At 37.8% G+C, this 27,540-nt stretch overlaps 1 protein-coding gene across 2 annotated transcripts in view; it reads right to left on the bottom strand.

Moving 5' to 3' along the window:
* Positions 1–6,275: 6,275 nt before the first annotated feature.
* The window catches only part of klf8 (Kruppel like factor 8), a gene marked incomplete at its 5' end in the record, with an annotated part of 71,609 nt that continues 50,344 nt past the window's right edge, over positions 6,276–27,540 (bottom strand). For both annotated transcript variants that reach the window (XM_081390417.1, XM_081390418.1), the window contains 4 exons: positions 6,276–9,073; positions 10,167–10,309; positions 12,260–12,371; positions 19,530–19,986. In XM_081390417.1, the coding sequence (XP_081246543.1) occupies positions 8,892–9,073; positions 10,167–10,309; positions 12,260–12,371; positions 19,530–19,986 (894 nt within the window). In that variant the 3' untranslated portion in view covers positions 6,276–8,891. The remainder of the gene's footprint in view (positions 9,074–10,166; positions 10,310–12,259; positions 12,372–19,529; positions 19,987–27,540) is intronic.

Below are 27,540 nucleotides of genomic sequence, written 5' to 3' on the forward strand. Positions count from 1 at the left end.
GCTGTAGTCAAAATGTATATAAGCAACGAGTACATCATGAATCCTTTGTCCAAACTGTGTTTTTGTCTTATCCTGAATCACTACGGTACACCAATAATAAGTGTTTATATTCGGATTATTTTTGACGCCAACCGCCACGGATTAACCGAGTAACTGCATGACTCGTCATAGACATAAACAAAGAGAAGTAGCTTCGGCTACAATGCAAGACGCATGCAGTTCTGCTTATTAACCACTAGAGCGCCAAAAGTTACAGACTGCATCTTTAACTTTTCTGATACTGGTGTTCCCATCATGCACTGGGGCATAATTAGTAAGGTTGATTTTTCACTGTTTTACAGCTGTATTTACACTGTTTTACCAATGCTTTTGTTGTTAGGTTTAGTAACTTGCCATTTTGTGACATACGAAGTTAATAGCCAACGCGAAAGCTGCCGGTGGCATAACGTGTTGGGTGTCGCCCAGCCTGCAGCTCTGCAGATGTCTGTTAAGGAGGCGCCATGCGCTAGAGGTATCATCCCAAGAGGAAGCCACACTCCGAGTGGAGTGAGTCTTCACACCAAGGGGGCACGGTCAACCTTGCTGCTGGTATGCCAAAGCAATGGTGTCCACTATCCAGTGAGACAACCTTTGCTTGGAGAGAGCCTTTCCCTTCAGCGTCCCACCATAACAGACAAAGAGCTGGTATGAGGTCCTGAAACACTGCATTCTGTCTACGTAAGCACGGAGGGCGTGTACTGGACAGAGCAGTGCCAAGGCTGGGTCTGCATCCTCCAAGGGTAGCGCTTGCAGGTTCACCACCTGGTCTCGAAAGGGAGTGGTGGGAACCTTGGGCACGTATCCAGGCCGGGGTCTCAGGATCACGTGAGAGTAGGCCGGCCCGAATTCCAGGCATGCTTCGTCAACCGAAAATGCCTGCAGGTCCTCTACCCTCTTGATGGAGGCCAATGCAACCAGGAGCGCTGTCTTCATTGACAGGAACTTAAGCTCCACTGACTGCACAGACTCAAAAGGAGCACTCTGCAGGGCAGTTAAAACCACTGAGAGGTCCCAAGAGGGCACGAGAGGAGGGCGAGGAGGATTCAGTCTCCTTGCTCCTCTCAGGAACCTGATGACCAGATCGTGCTTTCCCACGGACTTACCTTCGACTGCGTCGTGATGTGCGGCGATGGCAGCAACATACACTTTCAGGGTGGAGGGAGACAGCCTTCGCTCCAACCCTTCTTGCAGGAAGGAAAGCATGACACTGATCAGACATTTTCTGGGGTCTTCTCAGTGAGAAGAGCACCAAGTGAAGAGGTTCCACTTCAACACGTAGGCATGTCTCGTGGACGATGCTCTAGCGGAAGTGATGGTAGCCACCACCGCTAGTGGTAGAGTACTCAAACCTGCCTCGTCCCGTCCAGGAGCCACACGTGGAGGTTCCAAAGATCGGGACGAGGGTGCCATAGGGTGCCCCATCTCTGAGAAAGGAGGTCCTTCCTCAGAGGAATTGGCCAGGGAGGTGCTGTCGCGAGGATTACTAGTTCAGAGAACCAGGTCCTTCCTGATCTTGCACAGGGTCTGTGCAAGAAGGCTCACTGGGGGAACATATACTTGCAGAGGCCCCGCGGCCAGCTGTGCACCAGTGCGTCCGTGCCGAGGTCAGGGAGTAAAACAGGCTGCAATGGGAAGAGTCGTGGGAGGCAAACAGGTCTACCTGTGCATCCCACTGTTCCCAAATCAGCTGAACCGATGGGGATGGAGTCTCCATTCTCCAGGAAGAGGCTGAAGCCGTGAGAGCTCATCGGCTGCACAGTTCAGGTCTCCCGGGATATAAATGGCTCGAAGCGACCTCAGATGCTTCTGACTCCATAAGAGGAGGTGGCGGGCGAGTTGCGACATACGGCGTGAGTGTAGACCACCTCGTTGGTTGATGTACGCTACTGTCGCGGTACTGTCTGATCGGACTAGTACGTGCTGGTTCTTGAGCAATGCATGGAAATGGTGCAGAGCCAGCCGTACCGCCAGCAACTCGAGGCAATTGACATGCCAAAGGTGCTGGGGTCCTGTCCAGGAGCCCGTGGCAGCATGTCTATTGCACATGGCACCCCAGCCCGTGGTGGAGGCATCTGTTGAGACAACAAAATGCCTGAAAACTCGTTCTAAGGGCAATCCAACCGCCGTTGCTGCGGCTGCAGATGCCATATGCCCCAGAAGCCTCTGAAATAACTTCAGTGGAACCGAACTCTTGCCTTCGAAGTGTCTAAGGCAAGTCAGCAGTGACTGCACGTGCTCGCTAGTAAGCTTCGCACACATGGCAACCGAGTCGATTTCCATACCGAGAAAAGAGATCCTCTGCATGGGGCAAAGTTTGAAAAGTCACGGGAACTCTCGCAACCTGGAGGCGTCCTGATGCACGTCCGGGAAGAAAGGCACTGGGGGCGAGTGCTGGTAAACCAATCATCCAGCCTACAGCGTTAGGGGCAGGGCGGCGCCAAAAGTATCCCCTCTCGAGGAAGAGATAGATTGGGGTGTGGCAGAAGGGACTCTATACACATGGAGATCATTGAGTCTTGATCTAAACATCGTAAAGAAAACATGACTCATCCATGATGGTTGCCGAGCGTGATTAAGCCAACACGCCAAACAGCACTCGTGACCGTTAGGCAGATGAATCACGCACCCACATCTAGAAACACATGGGCGAGCCGTCTTGAAAAAGACGTGCCATGTGCAGTTCTTTTAGAGAGAGGAAAAAGCTCAGCAGAGTGCTGAAGCACCCAGGGAGAAGCATACACACTGTCGGCAGATCACTGCACAGACCAGCAGCAGGCAATGTGATCTCGCTGGAACACGCCGTTGCACCAGAGCCGCTCGTCTCGTAGAGTGAAGATAATTCAAAATGGCTTGTGGGAGTGAAGAGAACTTTTGGCTCCGAAGCAAAAAACTCAAGGTATCTTGAGTTTGAGAAAAGTTTTATCGCGCTTAAACGGACAAATACACTGATAATTACGTTAAAATGCCAGTTTTGGCAAGTATCCTCGTAACAACAGTCTTAAATAAGTTAAAATATAAAGTCTTAATGAACGTAAACGGTTGGGAAAAAATCTGATGTGTATTTCCATGCATTTGTTCTTAAAGTGACTTTTGTTATAAAATAAAGTTACAAAATCTTTTACGGGGAAAAAAGTGAAATAATTAATGTTAAAGGACATCTCAAAGCTGGAGCCAGGCCTTCTACTAGGTATTAACTTGTATATTGTTAAACACTGTATTGTTAAAACAATGAGTCAGCTTGTAAAAATAAAATGCACCAACAGTTGTAGTTAACGAAGGACTAAAATTGGGTGGGGAACAGATTTTAGCTGAAACAGAAAACTCATAATTACAGTCTGACAAGATAATTTACAGAATGAAACCCAGCCTACAACAAAAGACGATGACTGATGAGGGGAACACCCATTACAGCGCGTTCTGTGGAGATGAAAAGATGAAAATATGTAAACCATTTCAAAACAGTGAGCGCTACTTCTCAGAGTAAAAGTAAAACTGTCTTTATTGTTGAGAATACCTATAGGTATTCTTAAACATAGGCCTATTTAAGCCTTGCTCATTCCTGAGGTGTTAACTGTGCTTATTGTGGCAGCGCAAATCCAGTTAAAACTTGCCCCACTTCTTATACCACTTGATAGAAATGAAGAGACCAGAGATAGACTTTAACATGTCTTGAAAAAAAATTAAATAAGGATATTTCAGATTATTTAAATGTTTACTAAAACAAATTTTACTTTTGTTTGCTGAAATTGCTGAAGGATCAATGAATGCGCATCGCTCAAAAACCAAGACCTTTATAGGCTACTAACCCTTTTTAGTTAGGTTTACTTAAACCATTTTTTTTATTTAGTAATATAGCCAGCCTACTATACACATACTATGACTTTGTAACTCAGAAAATCCAGGTTGAGATTAGGCTACTTGACTGTTTTGTGTAGGACTTCTATTTTGTCAAGCAAAATAGTTGAAGTGGGGCAATTCTTAATAGAATATTCCTCCACTTCTGCACTAATCTTTCTCCCTAGTTGCCTTTGCTCATTTTCCAGTCATCTTGAATGTTGAATTGTCAATACAACCGAAAATTTTGTGTGAACAGCACTTCATAAATTGATGTTGATTTCCTAAAATGGTTTTGTCACCAACGCTTATGGGGATTTGTGTCCCCTTTGGTTGGGCACTTGAAACTTCATTTATGACTAATTATTTTTCATTTATGCAAAAACAAGGTTTGTGCCAGTTTCTTACAATCAATCTTGCTTGAGTCACTCAACACAACACAATAACACTGACCATTACAAAACTATTTTATTTTCTGTCTTTATTGTGCTAGTATACTGACACAATACAGCAAATAAAATGGTCAAATAAATCAAAAAGCAATTGTTTTTTTTTATATAAATATAGGCTACTGTTACTCGGATTCTAAGTTTTACTGACTTAATTTACTAAGTTATAAAAACTTGAAAATATTGATAAACTTTAGGCTACTATATTTTTTCTGAGGCAATACGTTTTCAAGATTTTTTCCAAGTAAAGTTAACAAATTGAAATTTACTATTGTGTAGCCTATCTCAGGGTATGTGTTAATCATTATTGCACCAGTTGAGAAGTGAGTGTCATAAAGATTGTGTTTTGACCATAATTTATCCTCCCAGACACTAGGGTAATATAATCTTAGGAACAAACAAAGGAAGAGCACCACTTCTTATGAACTAAAGTCCTGACCAAGTTAGTGTTGGACTTTGACTTTAATAGTTAGACCATGCCAGGCAATTTTATTGACAAAAGTATAAAATATTTCTTCATAATACATATTTACCTATTTGATACTAGTGGAACGATAAGACTTTAAAAGAGGCCACCGCACAATGCTTTGACATGAGCTGTTACACATCTGCACCACTAGAGGACGCCAAACCGCTGCAGTCGCTGAACCCGAAACAACAGCAGAACATCTCAGCACCGTCTCATGGTTACACAGCAAATTTCTTTAAGATATTGACAGCTGGATTGTTTTATTAAGGCCATTCTCATATTAGAACAAACTAATTAGTATATAAACCCTCAGGTATAGTATTTTGAGTGAGATCGATACCAAAAGTGAGGGACTTTATTTTGCCAAACAGTCATAGGCCTAATCCTAAATCCAAGGATGTTGATCCAGGAACACGTCATACTTTCGTCTTAATAAATTAGTCACCTTTAAAGGGGCAGTTCATCATTTACTCACCCTCATGTTGTTCCAAATCTGTATGAGTTTCTTTCTTTTGCTAAACACAAAAGAAGATATTTAAAAAATGTTAGGAACCAGACAGTTGACATTAGCCATAGAGTGCATGGCGCAGGTATGACATAACTTTGTAGGCCAAAACGCGGACTTTTTAGCACTTCCGGTTCCATACAGAAGTCAATGTTTTTTTTGAATGGGGTTTTGGTTAAATGGATGAAATAAGGTCTGTGGTGAACACAAACTCAAGACACTTTCACGTTTTATTCTACGACATAAAATACATCAATATTACCCAACTCATGATTTTTTTTAAGCTGTTACATGTCATCATGCCGAAAAGGCCTCATCCTCTTTTACAGCATCGTTATACTTATAATTGTGCTCATACAAACTATTCTTACTCAAACGTTCTGGGAAAATGTTTGTAGATAAAAACTGAAAGATTTGTCGGAAGCTTAGTGGTGGTGACGTTGAATTTGTGGGACCATGGTGTAGTTTGTTTATACACTACCTTTAGCTTTTTACTTCTGGCAACTGCATTTAGGCTTCAAAATTCATAAAAGTTGTGTTAATCTGTGATAATTATCTTGATGGACAAAACGTGCAAGTATCATAAACTTTTGTTGACCACAGAGCTTGTTTTTAGGGATAATCCAAAAGCCTATGGGAAAAACCTATTGGGTTTTTGTCGAGGGAACCAGCGTGATGCTAACTGCCTATAAAGTGATGTCATACCTGAACCACTCTTATAGGCTTCCATAGTAGGAAAAAAAAGTCAATGAGTACCGTCAACTGTCTGATTACCAACATTCTTCAAAATATCTACTTATGTGTTTAACAGAAGAAAGAAAGTCATACAAGGTTTTGAACAACTTGATGAGTAAAAGATGACAGAATTTTCATTTTAGGGTGATTTTTCATAATGAAATGGGCATGGGGTCAATTTTTTTTGGAAATACTGTTATAAAACTATTAGAAAAAAAAAAAGAAAAAAAAAATACACAACGCACCGTGTTGCACCAAAACATTTTATTCTATAAAAGGAGTGGGTAATCACAACTGTACAAGGGAAACTGACTTTTAACACCATTTCTCACAGTATCAAAAAGCTTGTGTTTTCCTCGCTGATCTTTACAGACTTGTTCTGTACAAATACAAAAGAAATAACATTAATTACTTGTTTTGTTATAATGATAACTGCATTGCACTGAGTAATATAGTACTGGCCCATAAGTTACTGCATTCAATATAAAATACCTATGATTCTGAAAGTTTAAAAGAATTTAATGATAACCACACTTGCACACATACACATACACTCACACGAAACCCAAACTCTTTCATGATTTGAGCACAAGGTCGCACATTATTTTAAACAAATCATATGCAAGTAATGAAAGCAAACATACTTTTAGATAGACAAGCATGTCACAAAATTCAGTCGTGGGCACTTCAACATTGATAAAGAGGCTGACTCCTAACATTACGCCATCTTGGAATACAATTATTTCAATTTAGGATGGTATGAAGGTACATGTTTTACCAGCATGTCTTGTAGTAGTTATAAATAGGCCATGCATATGCTACGAATGGCCATGGTTGCACACATTTCATGTGGATTATCAGTGCTTATAGGCCACATCTGTCAGGGCACCAACGCTTTGACATGCTCACCGACTTCACAAAGAAAACTCTACTCTCCATGCAACACTTTAGGGGTGTACAACACATTAGGGACTCATTTCAAGGGATTAAAAAAAAAAGAAGATTCAAAGAAACAACAAAAAAGAGAAAGAAAACGAGTATTTCACATTATCTAGTCAGTGTTAAAAATAGAAATCCACCCGTTACATTTATTCAAGAACTTTGTAGATTATATACAGTATGTACATTAACTCTTTAATTATTCATTGTCTGTAAGTCTATGAACAGTTTTAAAAAAAAGAAAGGGATCGCAATCAAATGCATATACTCTTCTAGAAAGATGTGCTTAGTAACTTTGAGTTGAAGCAAGAGAACAATACAAAATCTTACGACTACATTGCTCTCTGAACCAAATATCGTGCAGCTGCTGCAGACATGCACTTAACTCTCAAAGGCTGGAATCAAACAAGCGTTTCTTCTGAAAAAAGGCATAATGCGCACTTAATCAGCTGCGAGCGATTGAAATTATGACCATGGCAATTGCTAGTTAGAGGGAAGAAGTGTCCAGGATACCCTCTCCTTGCAGATTTACATGGACTCAGCCCAACATTTTCATAATATCTCTGACCAATAACTTCAACATATTTTGGGGGGTTAAGGGGGTATTTTTGCATATCATGCATATCAGGGCAGGAGCTGTTAAGACATGTTTGTCACTGTGATCTAGGTGCAAATAGGGATTTTCAGGGTGCCTCACAAAAATAGGGGTCCCAGTGTCGAACCCTGAGGAACTCCGAAACCCTGTTGCGCAAATCAGATTTGCACGTTTACTTCAATTAAGGCTCTGATGGGCTAGAAGTAACAATGCATCTAGACATCTGTACTATTATATCTCTGATTATGTTTTTTTTTTTACAAATATGCAAACAAGTGTGCTTATACACAGACATACACACATACATACCAATTTTAGTAAGCCCCCCTTTCCCTGCCAGCTATGTTGCTTTTTTTAAAACATTTTTTTTTTCACAGCCTTATGAAATAATATCTGAAGGTTAGATTAACACCCATCAAAAGGTGTTCTTTATGTTAGATGCCATTATTGGCAATAAACATGTCTTTTAAAAAACAAAAAGAAATACTGTTTTTTTTTTTGCGCCAAACTATTTTTGGGAAGATGCTTAGACAACAGATACTAATCAAGAAAAATATTTTACAAAAATTCACAGTCTTGTCAGCCCCCTGCCTCTACTTCTCATTTCGGTTAGGGTAGATATAAAAACTGATTTGTAAAAAAAAAAAAATAAAATAAAAAAAAAATTGTAAAACAGGGTACATCTTCAGCTGTCTTTACAATGCGCTCTACGTTAACTTCCTTCCACACAGAAACGTACAGGCCCTAAGATGCATGTAGAGCTTGTGTATACAAATTTAGGACAAGAAAAAGTTTGGATAAAACGTAAGAATTCAACAAGGCAGCTGTAGATGTATCTCCAACCCTCCTATCTCATTAAAATGATTACATTTATTACATAACTTTACTTTTTCCAAACCATCTTGCATAAAATCCTTTACTTTCATCTTTTTCTAACTTACAACAACTCTCAATAAGGGGTACCTTCCCCAGTCTTCACTCTCTGCTTATAGCAGTGCTGCGTGCGGTTTGCCTTTCTTGTAGTCCCTTCAAGTATTGGCTAATGATCAGGCATGCATCTAGACATCTGTACTAGATGAAGGTGGAGGTCACCAGTGGACGGGTGGTTTGTGGCTTTTAGAAGCTTAGCTGAAAACTGCAGTCATGTTCTGACCAGGAGGGGTAACCTATATGATTGCGCCACCCTTTCTCCATATCCAACTCATGTTCTTATCCGGAGACTGGGGAGGTGACGTCAACAGCGTTTGGACTCCCCGGATGGGCGCGCATGTCTCCTGAGGAGCAGGCAGGGAGGTGAGGGCTGGGGAGGGTGGCGGGAAAAGTGTATCACATCATGACGTGGCGCCGTCGGTGAAGTGCCAGGTGGTCAGAGCGGGAGAAGCTGCGGTCGCAGTCGGTGCAGCGAAAGGGTTTGATGCCGGTGTGCTTGCGAAAGTGTCGCGTCAGCTCGTCCGATCGGGCAAAGCGCCAGGTACAGCCCTCCCATGTGCACTGGTACGGCTTTTCACCTGTAAAGGCATCACCACGTCAATCAATATGCCCGATATATATATACATAAATACAAACTTAAAAATATACACTCATGTATATATATAAAGAAACATACACACACTTCTGTTTAAAAGTTTGGGTCGATGTCTAATGCTCACCAACACTGCTTTTATTTACTCAAAAAGACAGTAAAAACAGTAACATTGTGAAATATTACATTTTAAATTCTATTTTAATATAATTTATAATGTATTTTTGTGATGGCAAAGCCATCTTCAGTGTCATATGATCCTTCAGAAATGATTCTAATATGCTGATTTGGTAATCAGGAAACATTTCTTAAAGTCCTCCTGTGGTGAAAATCAGGCTTTTAATGTTATTTATTTGTCTATGTGGTGTTTTTAATATGCTTTAAGACAAACCATGTGCAAATTCATAAGTCAACACCATTGCTGAGTATTTTCTGCTTAAAACTGCAGTGAAACAAAGACAGTCTCAAAAACTCGGTTTGAAATCGCTGGTGTTTCTGACATCACAAAACTGCCTACCAATCACGTCAACGTGTGATCATCAACGAGTGTATCTCTGAGCTGCTGTGAGTGAGTGGAGATGGGGCTAATTTGCATATTCATAGAACCGCGTATAATAAATGAGGCAAGGGTGTAGAGTTACATTAAAGTTATTTTAAGGCATGAAGAAAAAAAATTTTCAAGGAAAAAGTTTCAATATGTAATTTTGGAGTTAAGAGATGAGTTTTAAGAGATACAATTATTGACTACAGGGGGACTTTAATATTATCAATGCTGAAAACATTGTAATAGCTGTTTAATATTTTTGTGGAAACTGTGATAAAAAAATTTTATTTGAGTATTTTTTTTAATTTTTTTTTATTTTTATTTCAGCATTTATGTGAAATAGATTTTTTTTACTTCATAAATGTCTTTACTGTCACTATTGATCAATTTAATGCATCATTGCTGAATAAAAGCATTAATTAAATATATATAAATATATATATATAAGTAGATAGATAGATAAAATAAAAATCATTTCTATAATTTTTATAAATAAATTACAATTGTGCCAAAAACAGCAGAAAAAAGGCATACCTGTGTGTATTCTCCGGTGGGCTTTCAGATGCGAGCTCTTGGTGTAGACTTTGTTGCAGCCGTCATAATCGCACATGTGCACACGTCTTCTCTTCATGTCCGGCGAGTCGGGGTCAACTTGGATGTCCACATCTGTATTCATACTAGGAACAAAAAGTGAAACGTTTTCGCTATTAGGGTGTGGCGATCAATTCAAGTCATACCAAACCTTACCTATCCCTGGATTATCTAAAGATTAAGAGCGCATTTGAGCATGTGAAGGCAGGTACAAACATTCAGCATTATCTTCATGAATAAAACAGATTAATCCATCACTTGGATTACAGTGATCAAATTTGATCAGTGATACATTGAAAACTTTTATTGCAACACTCTTAGCCCTATAAAGCCAATAGTATGATATCCGATACTCAAATTTTTAAGGCCTCTAAATGATCAACATGATCAAAAACCTGCTGTTCACAATCTACAACATGCCTTTGTCTACTTGTATACTTTTTTAGCAAGTTAAAAGGCCTTTTAGTATATTTCTAAATACATCCTCCTTCAGGTCACGGTACATGTGTTCCTTTTTTTTTTTTTTTTGCTGTAAAATATTTACTGATTTAATAAAGTAAATGTAAGTATAACTTTGATATTGTTAGTAATATTCCAAGATGAACATTTTCTGGACAGATGCCTTAGGTTTACTTGATTATAAATACATAATTTATGTTAAAATGTGAGTCGAATCAAGGGAATGGTCAACGGTGTTATTATAGCTGTAATTACAGAAATTAATTACATATTGGTCACAAGAAACTGGAGGGTGAGTGTCACAGAAAGGTAATACCAAGTCTCCAGATGAATCACCCCTTCTTGAGGGAATTTTTATCAACTTGACATCTCACTAGTTTTTAGTAACATTTCAAGGTGCAGTGTTTAAGACCTGTGGCGCTTTCCCCTTCTACTACTTCTGTATAGACTGAGCTCTAATAGAAAACACAGGGACAAAGCCCCATAAAAGAATGCTAAAAATAAGGAAGTGCACTGTGTATTTTATTTGCCATTACATAGTTTCATGTTTGGCTTGGGAGTTCACATTTATCTGACAACTTGAGAAGGGGTTTGATAAAACCAATAGTGATGTAATCAAATATGTGCCTCTAATTTATATGCATGCATAAAAAAAACCTAGCTGTATAAAACACTACCTAAAATGATTCTTGCATCACAGAATTATATATGTAAATAGTACTATTACGACCCCTAGTGCAACAATCCTAACTGGCCAGCAGGGAGAGCTAAAGAGCAAGTGTGTGTGTGTGTGTGTGTGCGCGCGCGTGTGTGTGTATCTAAATTCCATACAGCTGGAGAGCTTCCAGTTCAATGCCGATCTCTCTCCCTTTCCCTTTCCCTTTCCCTTCCTGCTCCAATCCCCCTCCCCCTGCCATGGGTTTTTTTTCAGTCTATGTCTTTCTCCCCTCCTTTCCTTCCTCTCTCTTTCTCAGCCTCTTCCTTTCCCCTCCCTGGCTGCAAACCAGTTCACCCCCCCCCCCCCCCCAACTCATTTCCATCGGATTTCTCTCTCCCAGCAATCACCTGACCGCATGTCCGAACAATTATACACACACTGGCAAAAGACCCTCTTGTTCTCCATCCTGCCCTGTCACCCTGCCACTTCTGTTTGTCCTTCTTTGCGTTTTACTCCCTCTTTCAAAGGTGTGACGACATTGCAAGTTATGTAACATTGTTTACACCCAGTTTGGAGAGAACCCTGCCCAGCAACACACACACACACACACACACACACACACACACACACACACACACACACACACACACACACACACACACACACACACACACACACACACACACACACACACACACACACACACACACACACACACCCAACAGAAGAGGATGCATCCAGCTTAAAATCAACACAAAGAAGAGCCATGGGCCTCCAGTGTGTTGAAGGTTACATAATCATCCAGAGGAGTGGTGCAGTGATGCCATTAGACCAGGATGTCAGATACTCTAGCACACACTGTACATATCCCGGGATTGAGATATTCAGATGTATATGGGATATGGGATATCTCTCTCACCTGGGATCCATCCCTTGCGTGCTGAAAGAGGCCGATCCAGACTCTGTTCCGCTTTCAGCATCACTGTCAGACTGAAACTCCACTGGAGAGGTTGAGCCTGGCTTTATACGCACTGAAATGGCATGATATAAAAGAAAACAAAAGAAATTTGAGTGAAATGCTGAATTGGAAAATCAACATGAATTTCGACATTTTTTAAAGTATTTAACCTTTCAATGACAATAATTGTATATTTAAGTGCCACTATTATACCATTTTAAAGGTTCCTAATTTAGTTTTCTCTTACAATATGTTTACATGCATCCAAGGTCAAAAAACAGTTTAATTTTCTCATTATATAGCATTGCAGCATCACCACTTTTCTGAATATAATGATTAATGATTCGGTCTCTCTAAACCCCTCCTTTCCGAGAGCCTACTCTGCTCTTACTGGTCAGATGGCCCAGTCTGTTGTGATTGGCCAACCGCTTAAAGCACGTGTCTGAAACAAAACGCATCTCTATCCATATCTGAATTTCAGCTCTTCCTCAACACTTGTTTACGCAGTGATACAAACTGAAACAATGGTGTCAGTTTTACCGTGTCAATTCGAGTACGAGTCATCCTTTGGAAGTGCATTTCTTTTGCTTCCACAGCACGAAAAACAGTGTCTTCTTGAATGACATGTCGACAACATGAACCAAAATCTTTCAGGCTTCAGCTACAACAGCAGTGTTTGAGGACGGGTCAAAGTAGATGTGTTTCACGGGCAGCCAATGAAGACCATAGGCAGACATTGTGTAAATCTACATACAAAAGATGTGTTTACACAGACTTTCAATGACTTTTCACTCTCTTTTCTTAGAGGTAGCATAAAATGGCCTTAACCAGTTAGTTTAATTGAAATTATAGTTATTAATATATTGACTTTTTTTAAGATTTATTTAACTATAATAACCTTGGCCTTTACATATTAACTATTCTTTTTGTAAAATACCAATTATTTTTGTAAAATACAACGATGAGCATTTTTACTGTATCCATCCATCCAACAGTCCGTCTATCTATCTATCTATCTATCTATCTATCTATCTATCTATCTATCTATCTATCTATCTATCTATCTATCTATCTATCTATCTATCTATCTATCTATCTATCTATCTATCTATCTATCTATCTATCTATCTATCTATCTATCTATCTATCTATCAACAATGTAATTAATTCTATTTATTAAAACCAAGTATAAATCTCATCAAGTTAATGTTTTAAGCATTTTTACATTTATTCCAAATCAACTAAAGCCTGTTAAACAATATTTGTGTTTTAAACAATATTTGTGAACTGATGTTCAATAGTCAACTTTTGAATCATCAGTCATCAAGCTCTGTATACACTTAAACCTTAACTTCTTTTCGACTGAAGAAAGAAAGACATAAACATCTTGGATGACATGGGGCTGAGTTAACATCATCATTTTGTTCTTCAGACTGATTCACGAACGCGAACGAAGAGGCGGGATTTATTACATGAACCAATCATATCCAATCACATCCAATTATAGCACGATGGAGGCATTGTCTCCTCTCACGTGACTTTCCCTTATTCATTCCCAATTACCCCCGTCAAACGCACCGAACATCTGTTAAAACGCAATGGGCTTGGTGCGGGCTCCTGCTGTAACTTTAACTTTATCTATCGGTTCTGTTCACATGTTTGAGTCGTTTAAAAAGCCTCCCACTGAAATGAGGTGCGAGTCAAGCACTGGGACAAGCAATTCAATCAAATACAGAAAAGCTTTCCTGCCGAAAATTAAATTCAAACAACATCACTTTCAGAACCTAACATCTTCTTTGTGTTTTTTGGCAACCAGATAGTTCTTGAGTCCACAGGATGAAGAAATAGAGAAAAAAATAATAATACAAGTTAAATTCATGTTCAATGTTGACACAGGGTGTGGCTAGTTGAGTACTGGGTTGATATCTCTTGACATGACCTTTAACCACAGACAGAGGAGATGATTTGGAGATGCCCAGGAGTTCGCAAAGATTATCTTCTAAATGAAAGGGGGAGAGGTGCTGCCCATTCATTAATTGTCTACTCTCCCTAAACCCAATTGTCCCAAGTTACTCAAAAGAAAGAAAGAAAAAACATCTACAGAGATACTTAATCTACAGCCTCTCATTGGAGACAACATGGGGTGCTATGGGCCTGTTCAATAAAGCATGCTGAGTCCTCCACCTCGGTAGTTTTCCCATAAATTGAATCCAAAAGAAACTGATCTACATTATGGTTTCTTTGAAGATAATCCCCACCCAAATAACACAATTTACTGACCTTTATAATCTCTCCATTACATTACTTGGTTTCAAAGAGCTACATACAAAGTTAATAACCAAAAACAAAAGAAGCCAAACACAACTCCTCCCTGAGTTTAAAATTTGTGGTTGAATCAGTGTGTTAAACAAGCATTAACATTTTTTTCCATAGTGTTATTTGGGTGGGGTTCTCTCATTAAAAAACATTCAGCAAATTTTATGCATTTTTGGTGTGTTTTAATGTTCTTATTACGGTCCAAGACCTGCATGGTGTCTTTCAGGGGAGACTGAAAGCCCTGAAATTAAAAGGGCAATGGGAAGGAAAAGACCCAGGCGGAACAAACCATTTCACTCTTAAGAAAATGGGGCAGTCGTGGCCCAATGGATAAAGAGTCAGACTGGTCATCCGAAGGTTGCGGGCTCGATTCTCAAGGCAACTAAACCCCAATCCCTCCCCAGGCACTGCAGCAAAATGGCTGCCCACTGCTCAGTGTGTGTGTGTTCCCTACTCACTGCTTCTAATGTGAGTACTGCTCACTAACTTGAATAGGTTAAATTCAGAGGACAAATTCAGAGTATGGGTTACCATTCTTGGCCTTGGGTTACATCACCTCAAAAAGAGGGGTGAAGCATAGGTTCTTTCAAAAATATATATTATGGTTTAATACTTAGTCTAAGGGATTTGTTTGAAATCCCCAAAGACTTTATTGATACAAAGACAGTGCACTTATATCACTATGAATGGAGAACGTGCAACGCGTAATAAGATGGAAAAATCCCGCCTTCTAAGTTATTGCTTTTGGTTCTATAAAAACACACCGTTAACCCTTGCTGTAAAAAAAAGGCCAAATTCTGACAATATCATACCATTTTCCATTAAAACAGTAATATATAGTAGAAAACAAAAATAGCCTACTACAGGAATATACTGTGAATTAACAGCGCTCAAAATCTATGCTCAGAGGCTGTTTTCACAATCACACCCTATACCCTGATTCACTATTCCCTACATTAGTTCACTAATATAGTCCACTTGACAGAGTGAATAAAAAGAAGTGAGTGAATTGAGACACTGATGAATACCTGAAAAGCAGAATCACTGAAGGACAGAGAAACAAGAACAGAAAAAAAGAGAAACACAAGAACTACAACTGACTTCCAGCCACCGAATGTGAAACCAGTTTACAAACCTGTTTACGATTATTTCTTTCATACATGTACAAAAGTTCATGTTGAGAATTAACAGAGATTTAGTTAATAATAAAGTTTGTTGTCACCATAATGGGGATCAGTATTTGCTTTAGTTGGTCTCTTGTCTCTTGACTTCTTACCATTTATCTCTCCCTGGCTGCTGTAACAGTGAATTTATAAAGCACATTTGTTATGGCAAGAAAGAGCCAAGAGGAAGATGATCAGGTGTTTTTGGCTTTTGTGATGATATCACAACCATCCTAGACGTGTCTGATTCTCTGATCATTCCTGAATATATTTTTGAATTTATAGGTATTTCATATTTAGCATATATCTGTGAATCTACAACATGAAATCCTTATTTCCGTAATCGGGTCTTCTGAAGAATATCATAATCATACAGTGCATTAAAACATTTTGAACTCCTGCTTGACTTAAAGACACACAGACATCAACAATCAGCACATGAATCTCAACAATGGTGACAATCAAAAGTTTCATGTCGCAATGCATGCTGGGTTCCAGGATAATATAAAACTCCCAGCATGCACTGCTGGATGAAAAAAAATATATATATATTGCCACCATTGTTGAGATTCATGTGCTAAATTGTGATATCTCTGTGTTTCTATAAGACAGTGTTGCTCTGTTTCTTTGGTTTATGCATGATGTGTTAAAAAAAAATCAGTCATTCTAATTTATTGCTGTGGTTTCACAGTGGTGGTAATGTAACACTTTTAATTGAGGATTAAACTCTGAATGAGTGAGAATGAATTTCCTTAGTGAATGAACAGGCAATATGATGATTTTATCATCATAATCATTATAACAGCAGTCATTCATAAACTATGTGTGTGCATAAGTGTGACTTGCACAAAAACAGCTCAAGCAGCAAAAAAAAAAAAAAACATCAATATTTTAGCATCAGCATCCCAACTAAAGCAAGCACTGATCTCTATAATGGTAACTTCAAACCAAACATTTTCAATTAAACATCTCAATAACAACTTCTGTGGATGTATGACAGGAATAAAGTCATACTGGTTAATAATAAGTATAATAATGTGTAATGGCTGGAAGTCAGTTGTAGGTCTTGTGTTTCTCTATTTTGTGTTCTTGTGTTCCTCTTTCCTTCAGTGATTTTGCTTGTTAACAGCAGGTGTTCATCACTAATGCTCAACAATCAATTGCATATTCCCTTAATTATCTCACTGCAAAACTGCGTCAATGTTACTTTTACTCTTTGTAGTGTGGATTTTCCTGTGGGATTGAAAGGGTTAACAGTGTAAGATAAAAAGACACACCCACAAAATGTATTTTAACAGTAATAAACTAAGTTATAAAACAGGTTTATACTGGCAACACTGTTGCCAGTAGTTTACTGTAAAGTTTTGTTTTTTGGGTCACCATTGTGCAGAAGAGTAGAGCCTGTGCTTCAGTCCAGGAGAAGATCTACAGACATTGTTGATATGCTGCATGTTGCTTTATTTAACAGGCGGTGACTGTGTAGTTGCTGTTCCAGTGGAAATCTCTTTACTTACAAAAGTTTTGTTGTGGTTTCAAATGAAATAAGTTCACAGTAATACTTTGCTCATGTTATTAATGCATTATACATTTTAGTAATACATTTAAATGACAGTTGGTCAATTTAAGGCAGTCGGTTTCTGTAAGTGAAATTAGTTAACTCGAGTTTTAGTGCACTTTTACAGTAACATACTGTAGATTACAGTAAAAACTGTACAATTAACAGTAAATTACTGGCAACAGTGTTGCCAGTATTTTACTGTAAAAAACCTGGTAAGGTCTAACAGTGCAGTCAGTGTTCTGAGACGCACATGAGCATTGACTGGACCATTCTAAAAAATCCAGTTTTTGGTCATGATTTGAGCATTTAGAAACTAAATGTATGAGATCGTCAGATTTCATTTGTGATTTCACATATGAAATTTAATTTTGTACCATTGTAACTATGACATTTGAGGGGAAACTGTGGTAAAGTTATATCATTTGTCCTGCTTAAAAATTAAATGCTATGTCAAAAGATGATGAAACAAGTCCATGATGTTCCAATGTTTCTTTTAAACAAAAAAGCTTTTTTTCAATCAGAAACCTCAGAAAACCCTTTTTGTGAGTGAAACTGTAATACGGCCTATACTTGTTACTTAGCAACCTGTATTCCTTTTAAATAAAGGCCAAATTTTTTTTTCATTATCTCCTTTAATTAAAAGTTTAAGCTTGTTTCTGCCTCACCCTGAAATCCTCTTTTGTGTCTTTTATACGCACATCCATATGTGTGGGAAGAAGCTGCGTCTGAACACAGATAACTAAACGGCAATGGCACGAAACTGTAAGAGGGCGAGACCAAGGGTGTGACCACCTAAAGGAAACGGGTAGAGCTAAAGGAGAGAAGATCAGCAGTAACTGATCTTCAAATAGAGGAGACAAGATTCGTCCAAGACTCATATTTGCATCCTTACTTCTGACCAACTTCAAAATGCCACTAAACGCATGACAACAAAAAACATTTGTACTTGCGCGAACATGTCACTCTACCGAATAGGAATGAATGTGATTTAGATTCCTTAACTGGTCCTTAAGTAGTTTTGAGGATTAAAAAAATGTATAATGATTGGAAAATTAGACTTACAGGAGCCTGTCAAATGAGAAATGATTAGATTTTTTTTATTTTAAGATGTCAACAAAACAGCAAGAACGAGAGCTGTTAAAGTTAATGATGTAGTTAAAAAGGTAATTAAAGGGATAGTTCACCCAAAAATGAAAATATTTCCTGCAGGTTTGAAACAACATGAGGGTGAGTAAAATGACAGATTTTTATTTTTTATTTTAGGGTGAATCTACTACCCCTTTAACACTATTTTTACCAGCATTAACAGATTCATTAAATTTGACATTATAACTTCTGGATTCTGTTCTCTATGGTTTCTAAAAAACTGATCTGAACCTTCAGAGATGATTGGAACTGATGTAAGATTTCATCTATAAAGAGTCATTGAATTAATGCAGATTTAACTACAGTATACACAGCTGTTAAAAAGTTTGGGGTCCTTTTATGTTTTTTTTGTTCGTTTTTCTTAAATATTATTACTTTTAATAGTGCATATTGTTTTTCCTTAAAAAATAAACTCAAATGTTTAAACTATGAAAATATTATGATAAATAAAATGTAAATATTTAATAATATTATACTTTGTATATTATTAATTAATATTTTATATTTCAATTTAATTAAATATTTGATCGATTCACAGTTCTGGTAACAAACAAATAAAAAAAAAAGAATATTACTGACTCAAAACTATTATTAAACTGCTCGGATTTCAAGGCATGTCATCAGCAAAGCAGCTAGGGCTGTGCAACAATTAATCGTGGTTAATCGCATTCAAAATAAATTTTTGTGTTTACATAATACAAATGTATTTAAATACTGTATATAATTATTTTGTACATATAAATACACATGCATTTTTGAGAAATATTTTCATTTATATACTGTATATAAATATATATATATATATATATATATATATATATATATATATAAATAGAAATATTTTATATATAAATAACTTTTTATTTATACATATATATATATATACACATGCATGTTTGTGTATTCATAAATACAAAATAATTATACAGAGTACACACACATGTAAACACAAACTTTTATTTTGGATGCGATTAATTGAGATTAATCGTTGCACTATTCCTTGCTATTTCTCTTTCAGTTCAAAGGTCAGAGCGCACGGCCATCTCACCTGATCCCTCCGACCGGCCGTCGCTCCCGATGAGAGGTACAGTGATGGCGGCGGTGGCCACTCCATCCGTGGGTACGGTTGTATAGACCACCGGTAAGGATTGCACCACCACGGGGATGGTCTGCAGTTGCCCCATCTTACTGGGCATGCTCACAGAGGGTATGGTGTGGATGACATGGAGGATCTGCTGACCTCCGACCCCTTGCGTGGACGCCAGTATGGAGCCCGCTGACAGCACCGCCGGGATGGTGGCGCTTATGTTCTGGAGAGTTGGGTTTGCAGGGGTGGAGGTCGTCGTGGCTACCGGGAGGGAGGGGCGGGGCTTGTTGAGAGACAGGTCCACGGGTTCCGTCTGGTCGTCATCGTTGTGTCGGGCACTGATGTCACAGAGCGGAGGGGGGGAGGATTTGATTTTGAGGTCTGTAGGCTCAGGACAATCATCTAATGGCTCTTCTTTCTGTAGAGGCAGAAAAATAGAAGAAGATTTAAAGAAAACGAGGGTATAAGGGAGATAAGGAAGGAATATGGAAGAGCAAACAAGGTGAGGAAGGAGATTAGGAGGGATGGAAAGGAAAGGGAAGGTACAGAGCAGAAGCTCCACAAAACACAAGGACAATGGCTGGCCACATTGGGCAGAGGAGAAGGCCTGAAACTGGCACGAGTCCAGCTCAACACAGTCAAACGTCGACACTCCCATTTATACACACATAGTCAAAGCAAAAATCTGTGTGTGTGTATGTGCACAAGCTCCACCCACTAAACTCCCACTGCAGTAATGGCTCGTTTCCACTGAGCAGTATGGTACGGTACGGGACAGTACGGTACGGTTCGGGTCTGTTAAACATGATCTGGCTAGCGTTTCCACTGCCAACAGTACCCTTACTTGATAGGCGTGGTGTTTCGATCAACGTCATTTTCGCGCGAAGAAGAACATAGTAAACTACAATGGATGACATACAGCAGATCTTGTTCTTGCTCCTCGACATGTTTGTCACAAGAAGACAAGCGCAGACATTAGGCTTTTCTCAATATCAAGTAGGCTACGCAAAGTTTGTACTTGCCATGTGCATGCCTGCTTGCCTACATGCAAATGGTACAGCGCGTTCTTAAAAGCGTCGCTCAGCTCGCTCTGCTACTCCGGTTATCTCTGTTACTCTGTACATTTTAAGCAACAATAAAACGAAATATGTTGTAAAACACCACTCTGCCTCTTTTCGTTTTCATTTAAATAAATTAAACATTATAGGGACACAAATGTGGTTCATGCGCAACGCATATTGATTATTCACTGCACGTTATAAGTTATTCTATTTATAACAAAACGAAATTTAAAACACAACCCTAACGTTACCTCTTTTCGTAAAAAAAAACAAAAAACATATTCCAGGCAAATATGCATTTGTACAAATGCTGCAATAAACATAAGTGATAATCTTGTAATAAAAAAATGACAAGAAACCATATTTCTTTTTGTTAAATTTCAGTTTCATCAATAATAGCCAATATAAAAGTTTAAGTAAAAGGTACAAGAAGCTATACAATAAGAAATAAAGCAAACAATTCAGTCAAATATCCAAATGCAGCGCTCAAGTCTAACATTACAACAGTAAAGTTAAATACAAATAGCCTATAATATGAAACTAAACTTAGCCCTCAGCCAAAACGATTGGCAGGGAACGAATTATATATTCACGAGACCAAAGATCGCCCGTCAGGTCTACACAAGACGAATTATATCTCATGTTTAACCACTACCGTCGGAGTCAGCGGCGACCGTCAGAAGAACTAACGTTAACCGAGGAAAGGCTCATCCAGCCGGGAAACATGAGCGCTGAGCGCCCGCTGATCGCATGGATCCGGGGGGGAAAAATCATCTTTATAAATAAACCACAGATTTGAGCTTTTAACAACTACATTCTCGCCTGAAAAACTCTTAAAATTACATTTCGTGATACAGTAACAGTAGTATTATATTAAACTGTATATTAAAAAATGGCGCTTCTTATGTTGTCATTCCCCTTGTAGCACGCGCAAGTGACGATTCTCTGTCAACCAATCAACGTCCTGCAGTGAGTCTAGCTCCACCTTTTAGTACCGTTCCACTGTGCTAGGTACCCCAATGGAAGGGTACCTAAAAAGTGGTACAGTACGGTTCGGCATTTTGGTACCATTCACAACTTTTGATAGTGGAAACGCAAATAAATGCGTACCGTTCCGTACCGCTCAGTGGAAACGAGCCATTAGACTCATAACAAACCTCTTTTGGTAAAGGCAATAAAAAAGGCAATTCTTGAATGATGCCTCATGCAAACAGAGATGTTAGTGTGTTTTTAGCGCCAGCAAGGGAACAGTCAATGCTAAACGCTAAACTTGTGGTGCTTATTTGTGCAAAACTTGCTGCCATGATGCTAGGAATTCATAAGTGGTTGTCAGGGCATTGCTATGTGGTTGCTAAGGTGTTCTGAGTGGCTTTTAGCAAATTGTTTTGCAGTTTCTGGGTATATATGATATTCTGGTCTCTAGACATGGCTCAGTTCCCTTCTTCAAATGTTTGTCTATGGCAATTCTAGGGATGTAAATAGGCAAAAACTACTATTCAGACTATTCAAAATAGTTTTTGTTTTCATTGGCATTAATTAAACATTTCTCAGCCAAATATTTTCCCTAATGGCAGCTGACTACTTTTTAACCCTTAAATGCATGAATGTTTCGCCAATCATTATTAATATTTGGGTCTTTAGCGACCTGGATCTATATCTAACATGGATGGATCTCTATCTGATGCGATAATATAAAACTCTCCTGATACTAGAGTAACAATTAAAGAAGAATAAAATAAAGCATATTTTGCTACCTTTTGGAGCTCGGAAGGGTTCAGTTTGAGCAGATGTTTTATACTATCATCACTGTCCTCGTCAGAGCTCATTCCCGTATTCAGCATCTAGCCCACATTCACGATCTCAAACATATTCTCAAAACCACCATTTTCAACATCTTCAAAATCAATATTTTGATCGCTGACAGCTTCTTCACCAGATCCACAATCTAGTGACAGTGACACTAATATATGATTGCTTCAGTACTTCTCTGCAGTAAATCACTGAGCCATTTCAAGTTTTGCTGATGATACTTTCTATTCTTTTGTTTTCTACCTGTGGTAACTATGAGTGAAACGTCACTTCATCATTGCGTATCAGACAAATCTAAATACAAATTTTTATATAATCCTTGAGAGCCTGATTTTACAAAAACAAAAGTCTCACCATTAAAAGCCATGTCCAAAGCACACAATTATAATATTATAATTTTTAATTGTATATAGCCTATATGATAGACTTGCCGCTGCACATGCTACATCTTATATTCAAGTGATTCCAAATCCATCATGACTAACCGAAGAAAAAAATAATCTATTATTTCTTTTCTTTGTTCTTCTTTTTTTTTCCTCCAAATTTTCTTATCGGGCAGTTAACGATAACATCAAAAATGAACATATATCGGCCGATACAGATATTGTGGCCGATATATCGTGCATCCATACTTAATAATAAAGTTTTTGTCAATTTGTTGTAATTTAAAGGTGACGCATGTAAGATTGTATGACACATGTAAGTTTTATGTCAAACAAAATACATTCTCTTAACCCAGTTTATTGTTCATTGACTACTTTTAAATGGGCTTATCTCTCCCAAAAGTGTAAACATTGAGCCTCCCAAACACAATGAGAGCGGTCTGCTCAGATCTGCCAATCTCTTTCCAGCTCAACCAATAGAGTTTGAGGCTTGGCTACTGTAGCAGGAAGAGCCAGAGGGTGTTTAGCTGGTGTGGGACCAAAGCTGACGCATTACATGGGAAAAAACATTCAACTTTGGTTACAGAAGTGCAAGCTAAAATTAAACAGATCTTGAAAGTGTCAAAGCAAATAGGGCATTGCAATCCAACGCACTTCAATGGACGCTTCAGTACCATACAGTATCATCATGTACTCATTCAGAAATACCAATGTACCAGTTTATAGTGTTAGCCTTACCCTCCTCAATTGTTTACTTATGACATATAGCAACACAGCTACAAATATTCAGAATATGTTGGACCTTTATTGAAAGTAGCCTACTTTTTTACCTGTGCGAAAGGAGCGCTTGCAAGGTTGTTTGAAAATATGCCATTTGTGTAATTCTGCTAGATTCCACTTGTGTCACAGAAACTACATTATTTGCCTTTAATAAGGTCTTTTGACCTGTGGCATCCACACAAGGTGATAAAGATGCCTGGCTTTTCAAATAAGCTGCATGGCAAATTGTCATGACGTCCAACAATAAAAAGCAATAAAAAAGACAGGTGGGTGGTTGACAAAAAAACATACATATACATATATATATATATATATATATATATATATATATATATATATATATATATATATATATATATATATATATATATACACATTTTTTTTTTATTTTTTTTTTATATTAGGCATACAAAATATTGAGTTGTGTTGTACTGACTCTTGAATTTCCAAAAATATATGTGGTCTTTTAGATTTTGTATTGCAAATTGGATTTATTCATCAATTTGTTGCATTCGTGCCTAAATTGTCATATGGTGTGACATAAAAGTCATTCTATATAAAATGAAAATGGGATATACTCTCCCTAAGTAACTAACTTCACCATAAATCTTTATCATTACTGTCTTAACTTTTTTTTTATGCAGATTCGTTAGATTTTTATATTATTATTCTAAATCATCATGCAAAGTAATACATCTCTCCTCAGCCTTTCCAGATATTTTAGATTAATTATGTTATACCCTGTTATAAATCTATCAAAATGCTTGTCACTCTTGCTGATACTGTTTCTCTTGTGTTCCATTTACTTTTTTTATGATTTAAAACAAAAAAAGTTTTTTTATTGTGACAATTCTGAATGTCACACCAAATTATTTAGTGTCACACTATATGATGATCCGCAGCATATCACATTTGTTAATTTAAAAAAAGTATATTTTATATGCATTCAACATGCAATTACTTCAATCCAGTTAACATTAATAAGAATAAAAATCATCAAACATACTAACATAGTTTTAAAACTTTTAAAACGTTATTTAAGAAACTCAGAAATATGAATAAATCAACCATCTCAAGAACCTTTAACATGAACATTTTAAAATTAAAAGAGAGTGTGTGTTGTAACAACAATTATATTTGTTAAACAGTAAAAATATTATCAATCTACAATAAGTCAAATGTTGGTCTAGAATTAGTTGTATGGTGTTGTATGATAATTGTTCACATTAAAAACCATATAGATTTTTGGGTGAATTTCAGTTCGTTTCAACATGTGGAGAGAAGAGATCGGGGAGAAGGGGTGAATGGAATGAGATGTAAATTAAGACAATACCGAGGTGATCGGTTTGGGCTGACAGTATGAACATAACAAATGTTTTTGACCGTATGAAATTTATGAGGCTATGAATATACAAAATTGACGTGTTTCAATTGGGCGTATTTTCAATTCGTAATTTCAATTAGCTCAATTTGAAGAGTAATGGAAACACAGCTATGTTCATGTTATATATAAGACAAAAAAACAATTTGCAAACTATTGCAAACCCCTCTACATTGCTGTTGTTGTTTTTGGCATATACCCATAGAAACCAATGCAGATATTACAGAAGACGACACGGGTCACACATTCTATTGTATTTATTTATTTATAGAGCACTTTACAGGTAACACAGTAACTCCAAAGTGCTGTACATCCCAAGAGCATAAAGCAATAATAAAAAAATAAAAACAAACAAAAACAACCTATGAAAAAACAGAAACCTACGGAATGTTGCACAAGAAACATTACAATTAGGTCTTAAAGGCAAATAGATGGTAAGAAATACCATATTTAAAAAAATATATCATTCCCAAGGGAAGCATAAGCCCATATAATGAAAACAAGACAGGGCCCACAATGAACCCTTGTGGAACCCCACTGGTGATAGGTGCTGGATAAGAAAAACAATTTCCAATCTTCACTGAAAAAGATCTTTGCTCTAATCGGATATCAAATCTGACACAAATCTGGATATGAACTGTTGTGAGACTAAGTATGGATCAGATTCCAAACCCTATAGAAGGTGTCTGTTCTGTGTGAACTGGCATGATCTCTTTACTTTTTCCTCCTTTCCCTCAGGACCTCCTCTCTACTTGTATGGTCAGCAGAGTCTTTCCCTGTATTTTTGTGTCCTCTTTTTACTTGACATTTCTGCCTGACACAGAAAAATCGCATTTTTTAATATGCAAAGCATGGCAAACATGGTGAAACATGGTTAAATTATGTATAAAATTGAAAAGGGAATACATCAATTGCATGGGTAATTTAATGTTCACCATTGAATTCATTCAATATGTTTTGAATATTTATTTATTTATCATTTAAAAAGGTGTATGTAATATTGTGTGACAAATATATCATATGGTGTTAAAAACGGTCAGACCATATGATACAGTCACATCATATGATGTTTTGTTCAGTTAAGCTAATCTCTTGGTTAACTAAAAACATCTAGCTTACACTTAGCATGTAAATTGACACATGGCAGCAATGCTTTTTAAGAATTAATTTGTAAAAAAAGTGTTTAATTTTTTATGTAAATAATGTCACACCATAAGACACAAAACATACAGATAGAACTTTTTAATTAAAAATGTAAAAGCCAGAACTAACCTCTTGACCTTCCAAACCACTCGAGAGATGACACTGCAACTTTCTGGTTGTGTGTGGACCTCTTCATCATAATGATGTCCAAATTATTGCCCGTTCAAAATATAGATTGCAGTGTCACACCATATGACACCCATTTTTCGGACAAAATGTATTTGGCCAGAACTTGCTTTAAAATCATGCACAGACATCAACACTTTCTGTGTCCATTAAAAATGCCTAATTGTGTTACTTAAACTGTAAATCTACCAATTATTTATACTTTGCGGAGATATATTGTCATATTAGTAAGGTCACACATACACGGACCATCACACCATATGACAGTTTTGATGTTTAGATAAAAATTTGAAGTAGAGGTCTTTAAACACCAACTACAGCTATGGTATGCTGTAATAATATCTTGTCAGAGGAACAACATAAAGGTATATTTTTATTAGTATATGACATCATGGACAGGTAGAATTGCATGTCATGTCATCTACCCAGGTACAGACAGAGGTTGTACAGCTGAGTTGTGTAACTGGAGGTGTTAGGAGGAAACGAGTGAGAAAAAACAAGAGCGAGTGGGCCGGGGTGGGAGCGAAGCAGAGAATAAGGGGAGAGTGGGTGGGAAAGGCCTCCGGTTGTCATGGAAACTGGGAGGTATATCAGCTGACTCATTTTCCCTCTCCCAATCCCGCCCACCTTTCTCTCAGTCTCTCTATGGTTCTCCACCCTGCTACCTCGCTGCATCCCCACCCTTCATCCACTCCACCTTTCTTGTTGTTTTCCATTGCTCAAACCTAAAGAAATCCCATAAAGATGTGTCGATGGAGTCAGGTGAACGACATCCATAAGTGACCCAATTATCACTAGCGCTGTGTGGGATGATAACTGAGTGTGTTCAATATCTATTAGCAGTTGTAGGAAACGGTCTCGACCTGAGGCGGCGAGTGAGTGTTGTGATAAAGACGAGCCTTGTGGCTGTCATTATCAAAACCAATTGTGTTTGATCTGTGTGATGTTTTTACTATTTCATATTAGTTATACGTCTGGATTGCGTTAACCGGAAGCAGACAAAAACGTAAACTAATTGTGAGAAACAAACAACACATCATACGGGTTCTTCACAAATCAACATTGCTAACAAACTGCTAACAAAACATTTGAGGTATATTTAATATATATATATATATATATATACAGTAAGGAAAATAAGTATTTAAACACCCTGCTATTTTGCAAGTTCTCCCACTTATAAATCATGGAGGGATCTGAAATTGTCATCGTAGGTGCATGTCCACTGT

The sequence above is a fragment of the Scardinius erythrophthalmus genome (genome assembly GCF_964197995.2).
Source record: "Scardinius erythrophthalmus genome assembly, chromosome: 17".
Classification (NCBI taxonomy): domain Eukaryota; kingdom Metazoa; phylum Chordata; class Actinopteri; order Cypriniformes; family Leuciscidae; genus Scardinius; species Scardinius erythrophthalmus.